This window comes from Sarcophilus harrisii, chromosome 1 (genome assembly GCF_902635505.1).
Source record: "Sarcophilus harrisii chromosome 1, mSarHar1.11, whole genome shotgun sequence".
Classification (NCBI taxonomy): Eukaryota; Metazoa; Chordata; class Mammalia; order Dasyuromorphia; family Dasyuridae; genus Sarcophilus; species Sarcophilus harrisii.
This window is the reverse complement of record NC_045426.1, coordinates 272316270-272336194: the sequence shown is the minus strand read 5'-3', so window position 1 is coordinate 272336194 and position 19925 is coordinate 272316270. Positions and strand designations below refer to the sequence as shown.

General features: G+C 34.6%; 1 protein-coding gene across 1 annotated transcript in view; it reads left to right on the top strand.

Annotated features, from left to right (window-relative positions):
- The first annotated feature begins 7121 nt into the window (after window positions 1–7121).
- The window catches only part of ACSM5 (acyl-CoA synthetase medium chain family member 5), a 32713-nt gene continuing 19909 nt past the window's right edge, over window positions 7122–19925 (top strand). The window contains exons 1-5 of the mRNA XM_003761432.4: window positions 7122–7216; window positions 9370–9629; window positions 11683–11893; window positions 13998–14205; window positions 16064–16207. Of these exons, the coding sequence (XP_003761480.1) occupies window positions 7189–7216; window positions 9370–9629; window positions 11683–11893; window positions 13998–14205; window positions 16064–16207 (851 nt within the window). The 5' untranslated portion in view covers window positions 7122–7188. The remainder of the gene's footprint in view (window positions 7217–9369; window positions 9630–11682; window positions 11894–13997; window positions 14206–16063; window positions 16208–19925) is intronic.

The window sequence follows — 19925 nt, the reverse complement described above, 5'->3', positions numbered from 1 at the left end:
TACGGCAAGTACTTTGTTTACGATGTAAAATCAAACATAATTACATCATTAGATGACATAATATAATCAATCTCAATATTTTCCTTTTATTATTTTTTTCTGCCTCAGTGTCATGTTTGAATAGATCAGCTTGAATCATACACAGGGTTTTTTTTCAAATCATTAAATTTACTTATTAATTCATATTAACTGACTTTTGCTTTTAAGTTGACCGTCGAATTGCATACAGTAAATTGATTCTGGTATGTCTCATATCAGTTTTCAGAAAGATCTTGTAAAGATCAAATGAAATAATTGTGCAAATTTCAAAATGCTACTTTAAAAAAAATGTAGTAGGAGTAGGAGTAGTAGTAATAGTAGTAACAGAAGCAGCAGTAGCACCAGCAGGAGTAGCACCACCAACACCACTACTACTAAGATATATTCAGTTTCATTGTAATGATGTTACTCAATGTTTAGCATACCTATGTACCAACTCTCTTCTTAAGGAAATGATTAATCATCATAACCATAAATGTGAATGAGATAAATTTACCTATGAAATGGAAATAGATAGGAGAATGTATTAAAAACAAGAATCCTACAATATGTTGTTTACAAGTAAACACACACACCTGAAACTTAGAGATACAGGGATACAGGGATAGAGGGTAAAGATTAGGGGCTAAAGTAGAATTTATTATGCTTCACCTGAAGCAAAAAAAGCAGGAGTAGCAATCATGATCTCTGACAAAGCAACAGAAAAAAGATATCTGATTAAAAGAGATAAGGAAGAAAATTACATCTTGCTAAAAGATACCACAGATAATGAAGTCATATCAGTATTAAACCTATATGCACCAAGTGGTATAGCATCTAAATTTTTGAAGGAAAAATTGAAGAAGTTACATGAAAAAATAGATAATAAAACTATATTAATAAAAGACCTCAACTTTCCCCTCTCAAAATTAGATAAATCTAACCAAAAAATAAATAAGAAATAAATTAAGGAGGTGAATAAAATTCTGGAAAAATTGATTATGATAGATTTCTGTAGAACAGAAGGGAATATATCTTTTTCTCAGCAGTATATGGGAACTACATAAAAACTGACCATGTATTTGAATATAAGAATCTCACAACCAAATTCAGAAAAGCAGAAATCATAAAAGCATCCTTTTTGGATCATAATACAATAAAAGTTACATTTAATAATGTACAATGAAAAGAAATATTAAAACTTAATTGGAAACTAGATAATCTGTCAAATAAATGGGTCAAAGAACAAAGCATAGAAACAATTGATAATCCAAACTGTGCATACCCTTTGATCCAGCAGTGTTACTACTGGGATTATATCCCAAAGAGATTATAAAGAAGGGAAAGGGACCTGTATGTGCACGAATGTTTGTGGCAGCCCTTTTTGTAGTGGCTAAAAACTGGAAACTGAATGGATGTCCATCAGTTGGAGAATGGCTGAATAAATTGTGGTATATGAAAATTATGGAATATTACTGTTCTGTAAGAAATGACCAACAGGATGATTTCAGAAAGGCCTGGAGAGACTTACACGAACTGATGCTGAGTGAAATGAGCAGGACCAGGAGATCATTATATACTTCAACAACAATACTAGATGATGACCAGTTCTGATGGATCAGGCCATCCTCAGCAACGAGATCAACCAAATCATTTCTAATGGAGCAGTAATGAACTGAACTAGCTATACCCAGAAAAAGAACTCTGGGAGATGACTAAAAACCATTACATTGAATTCCCAGTCCCTATATTTATGCACACCTGCATCTTTGATTTCCTTCACAAGCTAATTGTACAATAATTCAGAGTCTGATTCTTTTTGTACAGCAAAATAATGTTTTGGTCATGTATACTTATTGTGTATCTAAGTTATATTTTAATATATTTAACATCTACTGGTCATCCTGCCATTTAGGGGAGGGGGTGGGGGGGGGTAAGACGTGAAAAATTGGAACAAGAGGTTTGGCAATTGTTAATGCTGTAAAGTTACCCATGTATATATCCTGTAAATAAAAGGCTATTAAAAAAATAAAATAAAATAATAATAATCACATTTCAGATAAAAAAAAAGTGAATGATTAAAAAAAAAAAAGAAAGAAACAATTGATAATCTCATTAACAAAAATGACAAAAATAAGACAACGTACCAAAATTTTGGGGATGCAGCCAATGCAGCACTTAAGGGAAATTTTATATCTCTATCTGCTTAAATCAATAAAATAGAGAAAAACAGATCAATAAAATGGTATGTAACTAAAAAAAAAATCACTAGAAACAGAACAAATTAAAAATCCCCAGTAAAATACCATATTGGAAATTCTGAAAACAAAAGGAGAAATTATTGAAATTCAGAGTAAGAAAATCATTGACCTACTAGTAAAGGCTGATTTTATGAGAGAGAAAAAATACACAAAATAGACAGACCATTGGTTAATTTCATCTTAAAGAAAATGAAAAAAAAAAAAGCCAAATTTCTAGGATTCAAAATAAAAGAGGTGAATTCATCACCAATTGTTGGAATCTTTACAAAGTGTTAAGCCATTGGAGTTGATTTAATCTTAGAGTTATTTTGGGCCAGAACTTGAACTAGGTACTAAGTACAACTAATGGAAACAATGCTTGTGTTCACACCTTTAGAGACCTCATAAGTATCTAAGAACTCAATGGAGTTCACATGCTTGGGAGATTTCAGAGAGCATGCTGGGAGATATCCCACAATCCCACTCTCAGAGAAGTAGCATAAATACAGTTCAAGTGAGCGATTCAAGAGAATTTCTCTAGAACATCAATGGGGCTCGGAGACAGAACACTCTGGAAGAAAAGCCTACAAGCCCTAGCTTCAAGGCAAGAGAGATCCATCATATCTTCTACCTTGGTGCTGGCCGGAGGCTGAAGAAAGCAGAGGCAGAAGCCAAGGACAAAGCTCCAAGAGCTCAAGCAGAGAGTTAAGCCTCAACTAACCGGGCTATTTTGGAAGGAGAAATAAACATTTGCATTTTTACCAGCTGGCTGGATTTTGGAGTCATTATTTATTTCAACTGAGACTAAAGCTGCCTCCGGAAAACCCCCACAACCAATGAAGAGGAATTTAAGATAATTGTTAGGTGTAATTTTGCCCAATGATGTGCCAGTAAATTTGACACTCTAAATGAAATGAATGGATATCTACAAAAATATAAATTAACAAATTAACAAAAGAAGAAATGAAATATTTAAATAATTCAATTCTAGAAAAAGAAATTGATCATCAATGAATTTGCTAAGAAAAAATATCCAGAACCAGATGAATTCACATGTAAATTCTACTAACCATTTAAAGAACAATTAATCCAATGCTATGTGAATTTTGAAAAAATAGGAGAAGAATGAGTCCTACCAAATTTCTTTATGACATAAATGTGGTGCTGATACCTAAACCAGGAAGAGTCAAAACAGAGAAAGAAAATTGTAGAACAATTTTCCCTTGTGAATATTGATACTAAAATAGTAAATAAAATACTAGCAAAGAGATTACAGCACTATTTCATAAGGATCATACACTATTGCCAGGTATGATTCATATCAGGAATTCAGGGTTGGTTCAACAATAGAAAAACTACTAGAATTATTGACCACATCAATAACAAAACCAACAGAAATCACAATTATATCAATATATGCAAAAAAAAAGCTTTTAACAAAATACCTATAACAAAGCACCTATTACTATTAAAAACACCAGATAGGATAGGAATAAATGAAGCTTTCCTTGCAATGATAAGTAATCTTTATCTAAAACCATCAGCAAGCATTATCTATAAGGATTATAAATTAAAAGCTTTCCCAAAAAAATCAGGGATGAAGCAAGGATACACATTATTACCTCTAATTTTTTAATATTGTATTAGAAATTTTAGCTAGAACAATAAGAGAAAGAAATTAAAGAAAATATAATAGTCAACTATGAAATAAAACTATAATTCTTTGCAGATAATATGAAGTTATACTTAGAAAATCCTAGAAAATCAACTAAAAAAAACTACTTGAAATTAATAATTTTAGAAAGTTACAGAATACAAAAGAAATCCCCACAAATCAATATTTCTATATAGTACCAACAAAGTCCAGCAGCATGAGATAGAGAAATTTCATTAAAAATACAATATGAGATACTTTGGAATCTATCTACTAAGATAAACTTAAGAACTATATAAGCTAACCAGGTGAAGGAGACAGACTGTGAAGGAGATAATAAAGACTTTGGACTTTATCCCTAACTATTCTTGTAGTAATTATTCTGCTGAGACCATGACTGATCTGAAGGGCCTCCAGAAAGCTAGACAGAACATTACAATATGAATGCAACTATAAAACACTTTTCACATAAAGACAATAAAATTGGAAAAAAAATATTAATTGCTCATGGGTAAATTGGATGAATATAATAAAATGACAATTTCTTAAATTAATTAAATTATTACGTGTTCTACCACTCAAAACTATCGAAAATTGTTTTATAATGCTAGGAAAGATAATAATTAAATTGATCTAGAAGAACAAAAACTCAAGGATATCAAAGAAATTAATGAAAAGGATGTGAAAGAAGATGGTCTAGCCATACCAGCTTTCAAACTATTATAAAAAAATAAATATCTAAGCAATCTAGTACTGACTAAGAAATAGAATGGTGAATCAGTGGAATAGATTAGTTACAAATTACATTATTAGCAAATGACCATAATAATCTAGTATCTGATAAATCTAAACATCCAAGCTTCTGGAAGATTAATTATCTGAAAAAAAATTAAGGAAATTAGAAAATAGTATGGCAAAAACTAGGTATAAACTAGCATCTTATACAGTACATCAAGATAAGGTAAAAATGGATTAATAATTTACACATAAAAGGTGATACTATAAGCAAATCAAGAGTTCATGCAATAGTTTATCTGCCAGATTTATGGAAGTAAAGAATTTAGGACAGAAGAAGATATAGAAAACACTATAAAATTTAAAATACTTTTGATTATATAAAAATAAAAGGGTTTGCATAATCAAAACCAATGCAACCAAAATTATAAGGAAAGTAGAAAGCTGGGGAAATTTTTTGCAACAAATATTTCTGATATTAGCCTCATTTCTCAAATATATGCAAAATGGAGTTGTATTTATAAAAATGCAAGTCATTCATCAATTGATAGGTGGTCAAAGGATATGAACAAGAAATTTTTGGACAAAGAAATAAAAACCATCAAGAGTTACATGAAAAATGTTCCACATCACTATTGATTAGAGAAATATAAATTAAAACACCTCTGAGGCATCACCTTATGCCTATCAGATTACAGAAAAAGAAAGAAAGAAAGAAAGAAAGAAAAAAGAAAGAAAGAGGAAAAAAGGAAGGAAGGAAGGAAAAAAGGAAGGAAGGAAGGAAGGAAGGAAGGAAGGAAGGAAGGAAGGAAGGAAGGAAGGAAGGAAGGAAGGAAGAAAAAGAAAGGAAGGAAGGAAGGAAGGAAGAAAGGAAGAAAGAAACAAAAGAAAGGAACGAAGGAAGAAAGAAAGAAAGGAAGGAAGAAAGAAAGAAAGAAAAAAGAAAGGAAGGAAGGAAGGAAGGAAGGAAGGAAGGAAGGAAGGAAGGAAGGAAGGAAGGAAAGAAGAAAGGAAGGAAGGAAGGAAAGAAGGAAGGAAGGAAGGAAGGAAGAGGAAATGTTGGATGTAGGAGGGAGTGTGGGAAAACTAGGACACTAATGTACTGTTGGTAGAGTTGTGAACTGTTCTAATCATTTTGCAGAACAATTTGGAACTACGTTCAAAAGCATGCTGGGAAAAAATAGAACCTTTTGATCCAGCCATACCACTGCTAGTTTTAAATCCTAAAATACATCAAAAAATGTGTTGAGAGGAATGATCTATTAGTACAAAAATATTTAGAAATCAAATGGATGTCCAGACAAGATATGCAATGTTCAATGCAAAATTTTGTGCCCTAAGAAATGACAAGCAGGATGATTTCAGAAAAACATAAAAATATTCCATGAACTAATACATAGTGAAGTGAACAGAATTAGAACATTATACATAATAACAGCAATATTGTTCAATGAAGAATTATGAATACTTTACTACTCAATACAATGATCCAAGACAATCCCAAAGAATAATGATGAAGGATAATACCCATCTTCAGAGACAGAATGGCTATTGTTTAAATACACACTGAAACATGCTACTTTTCACTTTCTTTTTTATTTGAATGTTTTTATACAAATAACTAATATAGAAATGTTTTACAAAATTGCACATGTGTAGCCTATATCTAATTGCTTACCATCTCAAGGAAGAGAAAGGGAAAGGAAAGAGGGAAGGATAGAATTTGGAGCTCAAAAATTTAAATAAAAGTATAAAACAAGTGAAAAAAATCAGTGAAAGATGGGGCTTGGGGTTGGGGGTGTCACTCAACCTAGCAACACTCAAGTTTATTGCTCTAAGTTTCTATGTAGTTCCTTGGCAGAGAACATTTTCTTATTCCAAAAGAAGGATGTCTATATGCTTGACTGGAATACCAATTAAGTATGTCTTTAGGGTAATAACAACAGAGAGAAGTGAAGATAGGCTACATTACTCAGGAGGTAAATTGAACCATGTGCTGAAGTTGGAATCAGGAAGAACTGACTTCAAATCCTAACTCAGAGATCTGGTGATGATCCTGGGCACAAGACCTTCCTCAGCTCCAGTTTCCTTATCTGTAAAATGAAAATAATAATGTCTACCATATTTACCTTATAAGGCTATCGTGAGGCTAAACTGAGATAATGTATACAGTGTGATTTCCCAGCACTAAAGCACATTACACCTACCTATTGCTCCATTCCTATCACTTTCACATTACTCTTTGCTGTGAATATAATTTTTTCAAGCCCCAAATCCAAGAATTATTCTGGGCCTTAGCCCTGGATTCAGTTGGCAATGAGTTTTAATTTTAATGAGTTCAGGTACCCCACTGGATATGGCCTGGTGACACTGGGAAAATAACACTTATTTACTCCTCCTCCCTCTCATTGCTGCAGGCAAGGTCCAAAGTTCTTCTGCACTAAACTGTCTTGTGAATTATTGTTAATTTGTTCAGTCATGTTGGGGAGTTTAAATGGACACAAGCACTGGGGACTCTTCCTAGTTTGAGTCAAAATAAGGATGCCTTCTATATTTCACAGGCTGAGAGGTAGGGTATGAGAAGAATATACACTTGGTTGGTATACTTTTCTGTAATATCTCTGGCCAAGTGGTTGACTTTCAAATAATTTATGTTCTGACTTTGATTACACATACTAATGTTCAGAGCTCATTGCTGTGAGATAAATGGGAGATGATTATATAAGAGATGTTGCTAAAATGTTTTCTTAAAAAAAGCCAAAAAATTAACATTCTCATCTCTCCTTACTCTCTCTTTTTAGTTTCCCTGCTCCTTCTAATCCCCCTCCTTCATTTTCCCCCCTGCTCTGCATTAAGACTATGAGATACAATTTTTAGCTTTTCTGGTCTTTTTTCAATCCTGACCCTCTTAGATGAAAGACTTCTCAGGAACCCCCTTCAAAGGAAATGGCCTTAATGTCCTCAAGTTGACAATGTTGTCAATGTATAACTAATGTCATGGTTATAAGTTTGGTGAGAGAATTTGACCATTCTCTGTAAGATCATAGACTCAAAGATCTGGAACTGAAAGGAACCTTTGAATCTATTTGGCCCAATCCTCTCATTTTATAGATGAAAAAACAGATCCAGAAAGATTAAGTTATTTTCTCAAGAAAAAGGAAGCCAAGAGAAGAGCCAAGATTTTTTGATTCAGAATCCCACATTTGCCACAGAGTATCAGTGTTCTACATCATTGTATTTAGAAAATTATTAATGTACTCCAAAATATTACTGATTTAATAATTTATTATGACTAATGACTTAAAAATCCACCTAAACTTTTCTTAAACTTTTGTGTATTTTTACCTGTATCCATTTTTTATATAATGAATTCTTGATTTTGCTACCTATTTTGTGAAGTTTTAACTCTTTATTCCTCCCAAAATCACCCCCAAATAAGGTTTGATGAGTTATATATTACACTTTCACATCAATTATAATACTTGATGTAACAGTGTCACAGTCCTGTGAAGTAGATAGAACAAATGCTTAAACATTCAAAAAGATATGTAATTTCCTTGATTTACATATTCTTTCCAGTGATACAGATTGCAGCTCATCTATGTTTGCATATCATGAACAGCTCTTGCCATTATCTTCTCATAAATTCACTACCCACCGTGTTAAAGAGCATCCTCATTTTCTCCTGGTTGTACTTATATCTCTTCAGGGTAAAACTAAGGGATTCCAGGAGTCCATCTGTTAGCTGTCATCCATACCACATAACCAGCTCTTACCTTTTCTTAATATACATTTGCTAAATCATGTCTTTTACTCATGTTCTTCTTCAAAGCTCCTCATTGATTATATATTGCAATCTGCTCACAACTGCCTATATATCCCTCCATTCTCTGCTGTGTGATCATTGTTTTCAATTATTCAGAGATTGTTGTGTTCTGTGACTTGTGGAAATCCTGTGGAATGTATTTAAATATTTAATAACGTTATTACTATATATTATTTTTATAATTTATTATTATTAAATAGCTAATATTTAAAAGATGATCCTTTGTAGTGATATTTTAGAGTTATTGAAGGAATTTTATAACTTCTTCAAAGTAATCTTCCTTATCATTCTTTATTCTGGCCCAACTCTCTCTTTCTCTCTCTCTCTTTCTCTCTCTCTCTCTCTCTCTCTCTCTCTCTCTCTCTCTCTCTCTCTCTCTCTCTCTCTCTCTCTCTCACATATACACACACACACACACACACACACATGCAATACACTTATTTTAAATCCTTCTTGCTCAACTTCTAGTGGTTTTCCATCAAAATATATGCCATCAGCTAAGCAGCAGATCCACTTGGTCTGTCTTGAACAATGCCTATAAATATGTTCCATAAATAGTTATATGCAATTACAAGTCACCATAAGAGAAGTATCATTATTCAATAAGGATGATCAACATGATGATCATAAAAGTTATCATTTATATAGTGTTTTAAGGTTTGCAAAGTACTCACTTCATCTTCACAATGACACTTCAAAGTAGATGTTATTATTATGCTCATTTTATAGATGAAGAAACTGAAGTTGATGGTTTTAATGACTCATCCATTGTTACACATCTAGGAAATATATTAGTCAATATTTGAACTCAGATCTTTCTCACTCCACGCCCAGTGCTCTATCACCATATCCCGTACCTGAAATGACTTGACTTTATTTCCTCTTGTTGACATTAGGTATGAAGAGCCCACATTTCCCCTACTACCTGTCAAGACAAGTCTGTGGGACCATGAGACTGAAGTTAATTCATCTATTCCTTCAGCCACTGTGGGGCTCCCAAACCCTCTCTAGGCCATTTCGCTATATAAGCACAAGACTGCTTAGCCCTCAGAAGACATTTGCTGACTTTGAAGCCATTCACCAAGGAAAACAGGCAATACCAGAGTATTTTAATTTTGCCAGTGATGTGCTCGACATGTGGAGTCAGATGGAGAAGGTGAAGTTGGGGGATTTTGACAGATATCACTCTAATGGTGTTTGCCTTAGACCCTGAACCCTCAGGTAGAGAGAAGACAATTGGCTATTGAGAAGATCATTTTCTTTTTCCACCTTGAGCAATATTCACAGAGGCTAGAAAAGGAAGTTGTCCGTGACCTTCAAAGCATAGATCCAACTTAGTTAGACAGTATTCAAGGATTATGCACTGACAATGTCAATTTGCCCTTAGGATAAGACCAGGCTGGGAACACTGGCCCTTTCTTCTCTAACAATGAGGCTAAATGCTTTGAGGAAGCAATTTTTAGGCAAGGGCAGTTTTCTCAAGCAGTGGAATAACTGCCAGTTTTCATTATTGCTTATTTCCCTAATTCTTGTGGGAGGGGCAAATATGCATAGCATATAATTTCCAAAGGACTAAAACTCATCCTGATTTCAGACCTTCTCTTATCTCCCATCAGTTATATACCCCTTTCCTCTTCAAAATGACTTCCTTCTTCAAGCTCCTTTAGGGCATAATTTGGACCCAACAAATCACAGACTTAGAACTAGAAGCCTCCTTAGAGGTTCACTAGTCCAGTTCCTTCATTTTTAGAAGAGGAACATGAGACCCAAAGAAACTAAACAATTTGCTCATGGTCATAATGATATTCAGCAATGAAGCCAGGATTCAAATCCACAACTTCTAACCCAAATCCAACACTTTTTCCCTAGGATCATAAAAACTTATTTACACATCCTATCAATTATATTATGTGCTTCTGTGGGGAAAATAAAATTAATAGGATCAAGTCACCAAGAATTTATTAAGTATCTACTATGTGTGCTAAGGCATTGTGCTAAGTAATAGAAAAGAATAATCTCTGCCCTCAAAGAGATCACAGTCTAAAGGGGAAGAGAATATGCAAACAACCATACAAGTTATTCGTGGGATAAATTGGAAATAATTAACAGAGAGGAGGCACTAGAATTAAGGGGAATTGGGAAAGGCTGTCTTTAAAAGGTGAAAATTTAGATGAAAGGAACTAAGAAAATCAGGAGATAGATATGACAAAGAAAATCCCCAGCAAGGGGAGGTCTATCAATGGAAATGTTTAGATTCAGATGGAGAGGTTTATTAGAAAAGCAAGTAGGTAAACACAACCAGATCACAGATTATATGAGAGGAAGGAGGGGGAGAGGGGAATTAAAGCTAAAGAAAGCTGGAAAAGTGTAGGGGGAAGCAGGGCTTTGAATGCTAAACAGAGGATTTTTTATTTTATTCTGGAAGTAATAGGGAGTAATATAGAGTTTATTGGATTAAAGAGTGATGTGGTCAAACCTGTGCTTTAGGAAAATCAGTCTGACAGTGAAATTAGAAGTTTGATTAATTTTATCAGCTTAATGTTGAGTTCGGTAGGAAGGGGAAAGGAAGAGAGTTAATTCTTCTCCACCACCAAAATGGTTTTGGTCTATATATTTAAGGACCAGAAGAAGATATCTCTTAGTACTCTAACAAATTATAGAACTCATAGCTTTTGGCCTTTGGATGTGGTCAATTTCCCTCACAATTCACTTATTTAACTGGTGGGAAGAGGAGAAAGACCCACAGAAAGACCAAAATAGAAGGACATAAAAGCTAAAACTTAGGCAGAGGCATAATATTATGCAAGCAACCCCTCCAGTGTTTGGGACACCATGAAACAATTCTTTAAGCTTATAGTGCATCACGAGGGCATTTCTAAGAGCTAGTTGCCTAGCATAGAGCTTCTTGAACTTTTTTCCATTCATAACTCCTTTTTGCCTAAGAAAGTTTTACACAACTTTATGTGTATAGATATATAAAATAAGCATACAAATCAAACATTTACTGATAATAAATCATAATTTCATAACCCTCATATTTAGTTACATGATCCCATATGGGATCATAACCCACAGTTTAAGAAGCTTTGGCCTGGCAGACTCCAATCCCCTTGAAAAAGTTTTATCTAAGGATCCCTACTAAAATCTAATATCACAATTACTTTTGGCTAATAGAGGCTGTTATCTTTTCATCCCTTGTCATTGTCCAGGCTGGAAAAAAGTCCCCAAATCCTGCTTTCTGGTGGGTCAGTGGTCAGGGAGAGGAGGTAAAATGGAATTATGAAGAGCTGGGAATCCAATCCAAGAAGGCAGCCAATGTTTTGTCCAGAGTATGCAACCTGCGGCCAGGGGATCGATTGCTAGTGATTCTCCCCAGGATCCCTGAATGGTGGTTGGTTTCTGTGGCTTGTATGAGAACAGGTCAGTGAATGGTTCCCTCTAACTTGCAGCATATTGGAGGACTAGACACTTTAAATTCAACAAAGGTGGGGAGTTAGGGAGGAAAATAGAATGTATTAGATGAGAGTGAAAGAAGTAATTTGCTACACTCATTCCCCTATTCTGAACAATTACTGAGACTTTTTAAACAATAAGGAAGTATATGTTTTGTATACATATAATATATACACATATAAATGTGTGTACACATATAACATATATATACATATAAATGCCATATATGTAATTGATATTGATAAATATTAGAAAAATCTTATTCTGATTAAGAGGGTTTTGAGCTTCTCCACTTCTTTCAGGAAGATGAAAAGGCTATTAATTACCCACACTAATATTCAATGTTTCTCAGTAGTAATCAATCCTCTTTTTCCTAAACTGACTTTTGATCTAGATCCTGATGAGATCTAGATATGGAGCACCTAAATGAAATTAGGGTTTAATTGAGGTCTAGTGGCTGGTTTGGGGTACAGGGAGTCAAATAGAGCTCCCCTGCAACCCCTTTGGATTTGGCACAAGGATAAGGAGTTAAATGAGGTCTACTAGCAGCGCGAAAGTCCCCTGTAAAGGAATTTACAGGTCCAAAAACCTAGATTGATAAAAGAGATTTATTATGGGATTTGGAAGGTTAAAGTCTAGTTAAGGAAATAGGTGAAGGTAGAGAGGGAGGGCACCAGAAACAGGGTTCCAGTGGACAGAGGGTCCTTGGGGTGCCAGACATGGTGCCAGAGTGTTTTGACCCTCTGCAAAGAGAAGGCTCTAGCTTGACTCTTTTATAAGGAGAGATTTAGTTAAAGAGGCCTGTGGGTAGAGTCCCAAGTTGGCTCCTCGCTAAGGTTCAGTGTGTTTGCTTAGTGGGGGTTGGGAAACCTGAGCAGATCATTAGAATGGGGGCTGGGACAGCCCAAGTAGGCTCAGATCCGGGTGGGGGCTGGGACAGGCCCAGATCTTCTCTTGGAATTCAAAGGAATGCTTTTGACCAGGATTTGTGAATCAATGGTCCTAGCTTCCTGGATTGATAATGCATCAGCTAGGAGGGGTTGGGAATCAGAAATAAATCAATTCTTAAAGGGACCACAACTCGCATCATTCTCCCCTCAAGCAGTTAAAACTTAAATTCATTTAAGAAAAAAAAAAAAGACATAGGGCAGAGTCTCTTGGGGGTATGATATACTTTATATATAGTAAATAAACATGCTAAATATACTTTACTAATTTATATATTTATATTATATATTATATATATTATTATTTATATTATATTATATATATATTACTATAATTTACTAGTAATAGTAGTTCATTTAGACATTTCAGTGGTTTTAGCTAAAGTATAGATTGAGTTTTTGTATCTTTTTAACCTTTGCTTAGAATCATTCTGAAACAGAATGGAAATAAGAAATATGTGTTTGCTTTAGGGTTTCAGAAGTTGCCAAAAATCTGGTTTGTTCCAGTAGAATATTTTCTCTGTAGTTAATCATTTCAGATTGTTGTTCAGTCATGTATGACTCTCTGTAATCCTGTTTGGCATTTTCTTGGCAAAAGATCTGGAGTGGTTTGCCATTTCCTTCTACAGTTCATTTCACAGATGAGGAACTGAGACAAATAGGGTTAAGTAACTTCCCAAAAATCACAGAGCTAGTAAATATCTGAGGCCAGATTTAAACTCACAAAGATGACTCTTTCTGACTCCAGGCCTGACCTTCTATCCACCATGCTACCCAGCTACCTCAAATGAAAATATAAGTTCTTATTGAAGTTTTTTCTCAAAATGTTAATATAAATTAGAAAAAATAAAGAATGGTTTCCAAATCTCTACTGGCATATAGAAATTAGATCTAAAAATATAAGAATTTAAGGATGACAGTACAACAATTTCATTTATAGGAAACAAGCTTTTAGAGAATGGAAAGGAACTTGATCAGTGTCACTCAATAAATTGCAGAATTGAGATTTAAATTCATCTTCTGACTTCAAACCCAATGCTGTCTGAACTATATCATGATGCTCTTTTGGTTCACTGTGGATCAAGATTATTAATTCTCTAAATTATTATTCCTTTTTTTTTCAGGGGTTGTCATCATCCCTGGAATCTCTCAGCTAACTATAAGGGATATCCAGTACCGATTGCAGGCATCTGGTGCCAAAGCTATTATTACCAATGACTCTTTAGCACCTCATGTGGACACCATTAGCGCTGACTGCCCTTCTTTGAGGACAAAAGTGCTTGTCTCTAGTAGTAGCCGGCTTGGCTGGCTGAACTTCAGAGAATTATGCCGGTGAGTTCTGATCCTTTTGGTAGAATAAAACATAGTGAAGAAAGAAAGAAAGAGAGAAAGGAAGAGGAGGGGGGAGGGAAGGAGGGAGGAAAGAGGGAGAGAGGAAAGGAGGAAGAGAAGGAAGAAGTGAAAGGGAAGGAGAGAGAGCATGAGGTAGGGAGAGGAAATGAGAGGGAAGGAAAGGAAAGGAGAGGGAGGGAGATGGAAGAAAAGAGAGGGAGAAGACGAGGGAAGAAGAAAAGAAGAGAGGCAGGAAGGGAGGAAGGAAGAAAAGGAAGGAAGGAAGGAAGGAAGGAAAGAAGGAGAGACAGAAACAGAGAGCAGGATAGAGAGAGATAGAGGCAGAGACAGAGACACAGAGAGATAGAGAGAGAAGGAGAGAGACAAAGACAGAGTTAGTGACAGAGAGAGAGACTGACAAAGAGACAGAGACAGAGAGACACACAGAAAGACACAGAGAGACAGAGTGTGTCTCCCTCCCTCCTCCAGAGAGAAGGAGGGAGGGAAGAAATGAGAGGGAGGGAGGGAAGAAGGGAGAGGAGAGGAAAGGAAGGCCAAGCTAGGAACTCCCTTGTATATTTTAAAGTGTTAAAATTCTTAGGACCTTAGAGATCATCTAGTCCAACCATTTAGTCCCTAAACCCTCTCCTCACCACATCCATCTATATTTTAAATACAAAGCCAGAGAATGGAAATTCTACTTGGCCAAGTAAACTTGGCCAGGGCCACAGAACTAGTTCTCAGCAGAACTAATTCCTTTAATGAAAATGGCTATTTAAGCTTGCTTAAAGTAGCTACATGGGTATAACCATCAATTCAATTTAATTAAATAATCATTTGTTAAATGCCTATTATGTGTCAAAATATTCAAAGCACACTTTATGTGGTAGCAAAAAAAATTAGAACCAAAGTTTGTGCCCATCAGCTGGGGAATGGCCAAGCAAATTATAATATAATTATAAAGGAATATTGCTGTGTCGTAAGAAATAATGAATATAAAGAATTCAGAAAAACATACTCAGACTTATGTGAACTGATACAGAATAAAGTAAGCAGACCCAAGAAAATAATATATATCATGATGACAATACTGAACATAGAAAAATAAATATTAATATTATTATGCAATTATAAAGATTAATCTTGGCTCCAGAAAAGACACAAAAAAAGATCTCACTCTGGGGCAATTGTAGTTGTAGAACAATATAATATAATGTCAGTCTTAATTAGTGTAGTGATTAGTTTGAATGAATTGGGTTTTTTCCCTTCTGTTTTTATTCTTTGCTACAAGAATGAATTGTTGGGTAGAGTATGGACTAAGGGATATATTTGAAAATGAACATGTCATGAAACAAAATATACCAATATAAACTAAAACTTTACAAAAGAAAAAAATGGATGGAGCAGTGAGCTTCTAAAAAGGAGTAGTGAAAACAAGTTAAGAGTGACATGGAGCAGAAACTGTTAGAGTTCCCTGAAAAGTCCTTTGTCTATCTCACCAGAGTCACTATGTCTCCTCTGAAGCCTAAATTAAGTTTGGGGATTGTTCCAATACTGAGAATTTATGAACTTACTCCACCTTGGGGAGATAATATAAAATGTGAATCTTATAGTCAATTTTTCATTTCAAAGATACAATTCAGCCTATTGTTAGATGATTAAAGATCTTTTAATAATAGCAAATGTAGTCAAAGGAGAAATTAATTTTTTTATATATGGCCTATTTGCACAGAAAGCTGGTGGATGAAAACTTGTATCCAAAGGAATACAAACAAATCTTAGAGAATAATTTTAAATTACCTGAGAAAGGAGAGGACGGTTATTTGCATGAATATATATGTATGTTGGCTATTTTCAGAGTGGCACCTGAAGAACACAACTGTGTGAAGACTAGAAGTCAAGACCCATTAGTTATCTACTTCACCAGTGGCACCACAAGTTCACCCAAGATGCTGGAACACACCCAAGTCAGCTATGGATTGGGCTTTGCCACTTGTGCAAGGTATAGTGGGAGATGTGTTAATAGCTGAATATCAGAATAGCAATAATCACCAGTTTTGTGGTGGGTCAATGATTTTGTGGTAGAGTGAGGGGATTAAAAAAATAAAATAAAATAAAACCCATGGACTCAGAAGTGAAAGAGACCTGGATTTATATTCCCATTTCTGATACTTCCTACCTATATAACCTTAGGCAATTCACTTAATCTCTACTGGACATCAATTTCCTTATCTTTAAAAATAAGGGAATTGGAGGAGATGTTTTCTGAGATCCATTCCTGTGATAAATCTGTAACAATATTTTTTAATTAAGTCTCCAGATCTGAGGAAGACAATAGAGCTGGGAGGCAGACTCACTTGAAAAGGCCAAAAGAAAGATTAATTTTGAGCTATTGCTAGATAGATTTTGACATCACTGTGACAGTGGTGCTTTTGTGTTGATGGTAGTCTGCCCCAACCTGGCCCATTGTCAAAGACAATATTTAATCAGTGCCTTCTGAAGGCTACTTTATTCTCATCTTGCCTACAGGTCATAAGATTGTTGAAACAGTAGATTCACAGAATGGAAGGTTAGGATGGGATATTAGAGATAACTAGGTTCAATCAACCAACAAACATCTATTAAATTATGTTTTTACTATGTATCAGCTAAGTGGTGAGAAAATAAAGATAAGACAGAAACAGTACCTCTCCTAAAGGAACTTACATTTGAACTGAGGAAACAGTAGCATATATATAAAATGAAAGTAAGGTATTTTTAGGAGAGAAAACTTTAACAGTATGAAGAAAACTTTCATGTAGAAATGTTTTGAGCTGAGCAAGAGATTGTCTTTTTAACCACTCCATGCCCTGTGGGCAATAGGTCAAATGGTCTATCCCACTAGGATGTTATTCATATTCTTCCAATCTCTTTTCAGAAATAAAGTCTATAGATACAAGCTTCAAATCATACTGTGATGACAGTCACACTATGAGTCAGTAGGTCTTTTTCTTTGTACACACTGAGCATTGGTCTCTTTTCCTACAAATGTGTACTTCTTTCTTTAGCCATTAGAGTCTATTTTGTGTTAGCCTCAAAAGTGTCTCTTTACCCAAGCTTAAAAATCATCATGTAGAGCTTTTATGGCTATAGAGTAAGAAGGATTTGAATTGTATCCCACACCCCGTGTGAAATCAGCTGTGGTCTATTGAAGTATACCATCTTCTTAATGATGAGATACCTTTTGGGGAAGGAAGCTTAAATCCCCAAGGGGTAACATTATCATTTCTTAGACTGTATCATTTCTTATAGCTCTTTGTCATTCAAATGTTCTTGTTTCTAGTTGTTACAAGGACAAACAAGAGATATTATTGATCCAATTTAATCAAATTTACATCTACTGCTGACACAATTTCTAGGAAAAAAATTTTTTTTCAGCTTGTACTTTCAAGTGATGATGACTCAGATCTCTATATGTTACAGACTAGCATACAGTAAGAACACAGTTTATTGACTGATTGACAGAAAGACTTAGGTAACTCTCAGGTTTCAAATACATGGGGACCATGGGATACAGCATTTGAAGCTATTTATTTTAGTCTTCATTGCCCAAAAAAATTGCTGTACTTATAATTGACTAGTGCTACTATTTGTCTCTAGCATGAAGCATCCAATTTAGTGCTGGCCTAAACCCATACAGTGGGTTGCTGTACATACTTGGAATTTATTTCTATAATAGGATGCATATTCCTGAAGGACTACATCAATAATACCCCCACTTCAAAGTCAAGAAGTCAATTTTTGTTTACAAAATAATCAGTCTCACTATCAGTGCATCTAATAAAGGCAAATGCATTAGACATCTAGTGGCCATCACTCTACAGATATAAAACCCTCTGAAATGACATCAGTATGCCAGCCAAAAGGACAGATTTTAATAATCATAAATTCAACTCCAATCTGTTCAAGGTAATATCAGAATAATGTAGGCTGAGGGCCAATCCTTGGACACCCTAACAATCCATACCTCTCATTTGGTACTCACAAGAATAGAGAGCCTTACAAGAAATGATGGTCAAGAACAGCTCTGTCCCAACATGGATTAATTCTTAAATACTTGCTCACATTTCTTGTCACAGAGATCTACAGAGGGTTCAATTCAGATCAGCCTTTTTACTATCCTGATTTTTACTGTTCTCAAACACGGAATCACAAGAAATCTTTGAGAGATTTGGCAATATCATCATTGTTCTTTACCTAATTCTGATAGCAACTACAAAATTTCAGAAGTCTATAATTTATTTAAAAAAATATTCTTTATGGTCAGCTAAAATGAATTTCTATCTTTTTAAAGATAGAAATAAATAATAACTGTCTGTTGAAACATTATGTGATAAGTGGTACTTGTCAATTGATAATTTCAGTGCCTTCCATCTGATCTAATCTTTTCTCACTCTCCTCCTACCTTTTTCCAATTATAATGGTTTTATCTAAATACAATGATACTTTCAGATAGTTCATACTCTCAATTATATTTTTCCATGAGCCACTAAAAAGTGGTTGGGAGCATGAACTCATGGAGCATGAACTCAAATTATTAGATTCCTATTGGAAAGATGCAGATCGTCTTTCCCTTAACATCTTCCTCTGCCATAGTGATCTGACAATACCAGTTTTGGAAGTCCTAAAATGAAAAGTACCCCAATACTGGTTCTTAGAAGGCTCCAGAGCATCTTGCACTCATGACATACTGTATTTGTCTATTTTATGTCTCGTGTTCAGAATTCTTCTAGACTTTTTTTTCTAGCCTTTTCTCATATTCCCATTATGAAAAAGACTTCAAAACTCCTTGACAAGCTCATGATAATAAATTTAGAGGTGAAAAGAATCCTGCAAGTTAACTGATCCAACCCTCGCATCTTACAGTGAGAACACATCAGTTCTCAGACAATCCTTTCATTCCTCAATTATTAGAAAGTTATCCAAGTTGAACTTTCCTTGATGGATGATTCAGCAATTCTTTGATGTTCTCTATCATCATTTTATTGTAAGTCTCTACTTTCATGTGAACTGATAAGCAGAAAACCTACAATATTCTGACAGTAGTTTTAAAAGACTAGAGTTGTTCAAGCAGTCACACTCCAAGGGTGTTGGTCAAGAATTAAGGTATAGAATCTTGTTATCTGCCCTCTTGCTAACATCCACATATTTCCAAAAGTACTTCAAGTTCATGCTCATATAAACCAAATATTGATACTCTTCATTTTATGCAATCTCTGCATAGGCTGTAGAGGCAAACAAAACAAATATTTTTCCTAAAATGACTATAATTGTCACTTAGGATCTACTGTCCAATAAAATAGAACATTATGTTTAATCTTAACTGTCACTTCTACATAAGAGCCAATAAATTTTGGTAACAAGGATTTGGGAATGGTTAATGGAGGAGGCATTAGATCCTTTGGAGGCTGGCTCCTACCCAAATTTTCCATTTGTTAAGTCTGGCTTGGTGACATTCAGCTTCTGATGAGTAAACTTAGCATGCATTTAACCTGCTCATTCACGTTTGTAGAAAAAAGACCTTTTCAGCAATATTCTCTTTTTTACTGCTATTATCTATTTTCTATCACTTCCATTTCCAAATATATAACACATATCTCTTCTGTCCATAGAGCCATGCCTTATAACAAAGACTGAAACATAAAAAGAAAATATATTGTACAAAATTAATCCACAGAACA